General features: G+C 46.4%; 1 protein-coding gene across 1 annotated transcript in view; it reads right to left on the bottom strand.

Moving 5' to 3' along the window:
- The window catches only part of Notch2 (notch receptor 2), a 142,163-nt gene that overhangs the window by 105,067 nt on the left and 29,910 nt on the right, over positions 1 to 7,186 (bottom strand). Inside the window, exon 2 of the mRNA XM_031374957.1 lies at positions 285 to 366. Coding sequence (XP_031230817.1) covers positions 285 to 366 — 82 coding nt within the window. The remainder of the gene's footprint in view (positions 1 to 284; positions 367 to 7,186) is intronic.

Below are 7,186 nucleotides of genomic sequence, written 5' to 3'. Positions count from 1 at the left end.
AACACCCCTGCCCAGGGCCTACAGTCAGAGAGATGATGTACAGAAGAACACCCCTGCCCAGGGCCTACAGTCAGAGAGATGATGTACAGAAGAACTTACCTTGCCCAGGGCCTACAGTCAGAGAGGTGATGTACAGAAGAACACCCCTGCCCAGGGCCTACTGTCAGAGAGGTGATGTACAGAAGAACACACCTGCCCAGGGCCTACTGTCAGAGAGATGATGTACAGAAGAACACACCTCCCCAGGGCCTACTGTCAGAGAGGTGATGTATAGAAGAACTTACCGGCAGAAGCCTGTGCCGTTGTGGTAGGTGACACAGGTCCCTTCGTTTACACAGGGCTCTTGACCACCTCGACACTGCAAAGCTGAAATAAAAGATACAGTGGAATCAGAAATCAGGCACCACTCACAGCAAAGAGGGGTCCAGAGAGCAAGCCTCTCCCCGTCACGGCACCCCTGCATGCCCCTCGGACTGCTCGCTCAGACACAATTCACCTTGCAGTCTCCTCTCATGGTCTTTGATGTCCTTAGTTCTCTGTGCCTCCGTGTGTCGGGCAGACACATGTCCCTGTGACAGTGAGATCATTAAAGTTGTACCAACCGTAATAGGTTGTGATCCTTTTAGGATTTAGACACTTCAGAAAAGCACAGAGTCCATCGTTGACTCTTAAGATCTGAAGGGATGGCAGTTGACCATAAGGAGGAGCTGCTTGGCTTCAGGCTGAGTTTTAATAAAATAGGCCACTTCAGTAAGCAGCCAACGGCGTCAACATCCACCAGCAGGACCCAGAAAAAAAGAGAAACCAAATCCGTGGAGAAGGGACTACAACAACCTTGCATTTCAAGGACTCACAAAAAAAAAAAAAGCAAGGAGAAGACGGTCACTAGAGATGGTGGGAGAAGGGACTAAAGTAAATAAAGTAGAAACTAACCTCATATTCACAGAGACATAGAAGCCCCTTGAGAGACAAGGAAAAGACTTTACCAGGAAGGACTCCCCAAAGCATTCGACTCAGCATGGGTGGGGGAAGGGCCACACCCCAAAACTTTCCTGACTTCAGCCTGGAGAGGAGGACGGCTACCCAGCTCAGGTGCTTCCAGCATCCGAATGTTTAGCTTTTAGAACTGGAATTTTCATCACCAAAGATACACCAAGATTCCTAAGGACTACTAGGAAGGCAAGACAGAACCCATTCTAACATTCAAAACCCTCTTAGACGTGTTTATTTATCAGGCACTGTACATACAGGGACTCATTCAGCCTTGACAACAACCCTGATAAATGGTTCGTTTCATCACACCCTATTCCACAGCTGAAGAAGCAGTGCAGGCAAGCAGCCTGTGTGATCATCACACCAGTGAGCCAGAGCCAGACACAAAACTGACTTGGGGTGACCAGGCCCAGAGACTGTGTTCTTCAGTACAGAGACAGGCTACTTCCCACTACCATGGCTGGGCGGGTGTTATGACCACCTGCTAGAAAGTGAGGGCCAGAGAGGTTAAGTTGCTTCCTCATGAGGTATCAGAGCCTATCTGGTGGCAGCACTGAGCCTGAGAGCCAGGCCTCTCACTAAGCCTGGCCGGTCTCTGTGACAGCTGTTGGCATCACAGACACACCCACTGGGCTGTGCACTGCACAGGCAGGCTCTGGAAAAGGGACATCTTCTCATCCATGGCCCACTTCCCTGTAAGGCGTCCGCGATCCCTCTTCCCACACTGATAAGCTCCGATGCAACTACCATAATTAAGACAGTAATGTCAGGTTATTTCCTCCATACTGCAGCACTCAAACTGCTGTTTTCATCCTCTCGAGACACTTTTATTAGCTCTCCTCTGGTTGCCTTTTCCTCTTCCTCTTATTGAGAAAGGGAAAACAGCTCAGGAGAGGACTGCTTCGCAGGCACAGAGCAAGTTCCAGCTCAGTCCCCTACAAGAATTCCAACAAGTAAAAAAGCCATCATGAGTCCAGTCATGAGTCCAGTCCTGCTTCCTGTACCTGGCTGTATAACCTCAGGTGAGACACAGCCTCATCTGGCTCCATTCCCTACCTGTGAAGTAATCTAGGTTGAATGCCCCCAGAGTCTCCTGTAATCCAGCAGTGAGAAGCACTACATAAAAAAGGCTGCAGAGCCTCAGCTGGGGAGAGTGCTTGCTGTGCTCGGATGAGGAGCTGAGATTAATCCCCGGCACCCACGGCACCCCACCCACCCACGGCACCCCACCCATCCACGGCACCCCACCCACCCACGCAAAGAGCCAAGCATGGCTGTGCACGCCTGTGATCTCAACTTGAAGAGGGGGATGGAGGTGGATCTCAAGAGCTTACTGCGTGGCCAGGCTAATCCCCTAAACAAGTTTCAGCTCAGATTAAGACCCTGTCTCAAGACAGTGAGGTAAAGAGAAGCAGAGGGAGGGGGCAGCTCCCCTCTGACCCTGGCATGTGCTCACAGGGTCACTCACCTCCACACTCAATGCATATACCATACACAAACACATAAGCATTACACCACACACAGGAATAATGTACAAGAAATATACCAAGTTTTAAGAAGTACATAAAAATATGCAGTATACAAAGAGAAATTTATCCAGGAGAGCCAAAGGACCCAGCCACCCATGACTCAGCTGTGGGCAGGGAAAGGAGAAAAAAAAAAAATCACAGCCTGTTCCTATTAAGTGTCCTGGCAAATCATTACAGTGACAGATTCATAGAACACAAACAACCTAGAGTCAATATGTGGCCATCAATCTAGCAAATAACTTTACAGCCTTGCTTTAGAGAACCAATCCAAGTCACTCACCAAAAAAAGAGGTGGGCTCCCAGGCTAATAATTAATGCCACTTGGCTGGTTTCTGGGATTCTACTACCTTGAACCTTTAACATTTCCCCAGCCATAGTTTTCAAACTTCAGTTTGCATCAGAGGCACCTGTTAAATCAGTACCTGGACTGAATCTCCAGCCCCAACTGTTCCCAGGGGATGCTGAGGAGGGCTGAGGGCTGAGGAGCCCCACACGAGGACAGAACAAATTCCCTGGGACTTGATCGCCCAACGTAAGTCTCCTCCATCATCCAACCCACCCACCAAAGAATGTAGATCATCTAGGTGGTAGCAGTTTGCATAAACAAAAGAAAGAACGAAAACTTGAGACTCGTGACTTTATTCTCAGGCTATTTCTAAGCAAATACTGTAATTATCATATAAGAAATGATAAACCAGACCGATACAGGAGAGATTGGGAGAGCGTGAGACTACCCCTCAAGGGAAACACTTCAGTTTAACAACCAAATACAAACATGAAGACAGCTCCCGTGTGTCAGAAAGGGAAGCGTTCAATCCAGGAGAGGATGGAGCATGAGACACCAGCCCAACTTTTCTTCTCAAACTGCACACAGTAGCACAGTAAGATCAATCTTTCATACTGTGGTCTGATTTTCTGGACATGCACTCCACAAAAAAAGGAAAAGCAAATACAAGAAGGTGGTCTTGTCTCATCGCCCAGTCACTTGGCAGTGTGACACAAAATGTAGAAGAAATCTTCTAGAATTTTTCTTTTTTCAGAATTTTGAGACAGGATCTCACTGTAGCTCTGGCTATCCTGGAACTCACTATGTAGAGCAGGTTGACCTCGGAAATTCACAGAGCTCCATCTACCTAGGCCTCCTGAGTATAGGGATCAAAAGGTGGGCGCCACCACCCTCAGCTGAAACCCATTCAGAACACAGCACATCTACAAAGCATGCAGATGCAGGGCCTGACATCAGGGGCACTGTAGTCAACAAAGTCTCATAAACTCTGTTTCTTTTAGGGAAAAACAGACAATAACAAACAAACAAACAAAATGTAAATAAAGCCACTTGAGACAGTGGTATATTCTAGAAAAAAATAAAACCAAGCAACAAGGTACAAACAATTCACAAAGGCTTCAGATAGAGGTAAGAGAAGCCTACTTGAGCAGAGCGGGCACCCAGGCACAGAACTGCCATACATTTGGGGATTGAGATCAGAATTAAACAACAGTCACAGGAGAAAGGTCACGGAAGCCAGGATGAGCTAAGTCACCAAAGGCCTGGTCAGGTCACAGCTGCTCCCTCAAGTGGGAGGGGAATGGGCTGCCCTGTTTAAGCACGTCAACTTCAAAGGAAAATGACACAATTTAATATAGAGTGTGATATCAATAAATGGGATTAATTCCTCCCAGTTGCCATCACCAGCCCTCTAATAAAACACACAAGCCACGCAGAGCTTACTGCTATCCTCTTAAAAGGGCAATAAAAAGAAATGATTCACTAAATGTACAACCAGTACTACACATGAGCACAAGGGCCACTCCATCCACGAGCATGGCTCTCAATCAGCAATGCATACAGATCAACCAACCATGAGTGACCCAGTCTCTGGACATACCATTCTCTCAGCCTACAGGGAAGGGGCAGATGGAACAGAGAGAAAGTGACCTAGCCAAATGACTCTAGAAAAATATAAGCACAGCAAAAATTGCTTTTACTAGATGCCTTCAGTATACCCTCTTGATACTCACTGTCAAAACCTCTCAACAAAGAACTATGAAAACAGCACAGACCCTTGAAGCCATTCAGTCCAGATGAGGCTTCATATTTATTCAATGTTTATAAGCCTCCACTGTATACAACACTGCAGATGACAAGATACATGTCATTGATCTTTACCAGGTCCAATGCACCAGGAATTTATCTTTGTAAAGACAGAATGAAGGTATCCAGGCTTGATGGAGTCCTCATCACAATTTTCTAGGCTTTCCAGAGCCTTTTGGGCCATGCCAGCTATGTATCACAGGCTTAAAAGCCTCCCTTTGTTTTAAGAATCTCGAACATGAGTAATTAAGTCTGGTACCCCAGACAGTGTAATCTGAGCAGCCTTCAGTGTGTTTCACTCCTTGCTCTGACAAGCAATGTTTTAAATTGGCAATACTTGTTGCTTTGTAGCCTCTTCAAATAAGCCTCTGTCTGATGTCGGACTCACATGACTCTTTTCATACCCTGCTCCTTCTGCCTGCAGTGTGTGCATCCACTGCTCCCTCCAATGAGGTTTCATGCCCTGAATGGCTGCAGAGCCTAAAGTAGAAGAGTGACACAGGGCGCCTCTTTTCTCCCTTCAACATTTATGCAAATTTCAAGTAGCAGAATTTGAGAGCTGAAGTCTGGGCTGCTGGCTGGGACCTGGCTGTGTCCCTCTGTTGCTTCTGGCACAGGGCCTCTGGAAGGAGTGCCGGCCAGTGAACACAGCCATGTTTTCTAAAATGACTGCTTGCGTTACTACCCAAAATAGGAGAACGGAGGGTACCCGAGACAGCAGGGATTTGCAGTGATTCTCACAGCACCCTTCAATTTCAAACAACAAAGCTTCCACTTCGTTTTTAATTCCATTTTTTTTGGAGGTGGCAGCCAAGGGGGAGAGCCATGAAAAAAAAATACAAACAGAAGTGCAGAAGCTCTGAATCCCAAGTGTCAAATTTAAACAGTAGAAAATAGCAGAAAGTAATAAATAGAAAACATTTCCAACCTAAAATATGCTGATTCCTGATAGAGACGGGACAGCTAGAGGGTTCACAGTCCCAGCTGCTTTCCCAAAACTGAAACCTGTTATGGTTTGGGAAAATAGAAGCAACAGTGTTTCACTCTGGCCTAGACTGACCTGAAACTATGTGATCCAGGCTGCCCTTGAACTCCTGGCGACCTTCTTGCCTGCCTCTCAGGTGCTGGAATTAGAGGTGAGTCACCATGCCCAGCATCTAGGATTTTCATTTTATAAAGAAATTCATTTCTATGAACATTAATTCTTCAATGTGCTGTGTAACACCAGTTTACTATACAATGTTTTTCTCCTACTCCTCCTCCTACTCCTACTCCTCCTCCTTCTTCTTCTTCTCCTTCTCTTCCTCCTCCTCCTCCTCCTTCTCCTCTTCCTCTTCCTCTTCCTCTTCCTCCTCCTTCTTCTCCTCCTTCTTCTCCTTCTCCTTCTCCTTCTCCTTCTCCTTCTCCTTCTCCTTCTCCTCCTTCTCCTTCTCCTTCTTCTCCTCCTCCTTCTCCTCCTCCTTCTTCTTCTCCTCCTTCTTCCTTTGCTTTTCTCTTGTCAGGATTATAGAAAAAAATTAAACCCCAATTGTGAGCTAAAACAAATGAGTTCAACTAGGTAAGTTCCAGCCCTGTGTGTCAGATGTTACACTATATACAACACATGGGTTTGAAAACCCACAGAAGCAGCAGAACACAGCCAGGCTACTAGTGGCACCTCTACATGCTGTCCCTTCAGACAGCTCTGAATGACACTACTCCTTCCCAGCTTGCTAATTCCTACTTGCATTCTGAATCTCAAGCAGAGCCTCCCTCCCTAACCCTCGTTTGCTTTGATGTTGCTCCCACTATGGCTTGGGCAGGTGTATCAGTCTAGGAAAGTTCCTGAAAGGCTGTGGTGTCCACAACAGAGATGGCTCATTTCCACGTGTATGAACCCTGGAAGGTGCATATTCACTGATATTCAACAAACTAAACAGCTAAGACAAAAACCTACTAACAGACTCAACTGTAAGCTCACGGGTCTAAAATGTTCAAAGGTCTCCATTTTACTGAGCATGGAAACATCTAAATGAGACTCTAACACAGATTTTAGTCAGGATAAGAAGTAAAATAAACAGAGAAAGACAGTAGACACATGCTGGTCTTTAACAAGAATAAAAGTTTGAGAAAGTAGAATTGTACATTTCTAATCTCGGCAAAATTAAAACACCTTTCAAAGTTTCTGTCTTAAAATATGCATGGGCTGGGGCTGGAGAGACAGCCAGTGGCTGAGAGTCCATAAGGCTCCTCCTAGCACCCACATGGCGCCCTTTTCTGGCTTCAGTGAGCACCTGCACTCATATGCACATGGCACATGCACGGGTAACTAAAATAAAACTTGTGTGCATGATATTCCCTCTGACTCAACACCCTGTGCACCTTTAGCCATGTGTATCAAGGAGGGGAGACTGAAGAAGTTGAACAGAAGCACAATCATCTACAACTAACAAATGCAAAGACAAACAAGTAAACTTTCCAGGAAACTTGAGCAAGGATGCTTGCTTGTTCTCTGGCAGTGGGCGAGGATGCATGCTTGCTCTCTGGCAGTGGGCGAGGATGCTTGCTTGCTCTCTGGCAGTGGGCAAGGATG

This window comes from Mastomys coucha, unplaced genomic scaffold (genome assembly GCF_008632895.1).
Source record: "Mastomys coucha isolate ucsf_1 unplaced genomic scaffold, UCSF_Mcou_1 pScaffold16, whole genome shotgun sequence".
In the NCBI taxonomy this organism is placed as follows: domain Eukaryota; kingdom Metazoa; phylum Chordata; class Mammalia; order Rodentia; family Muridae; genus Mastomys; species Mastomys coucha.
Note: the sequence above shows the minus strand (reverse complement) of the source record. Positions and strands in the feature narration are given on the sequence as shown.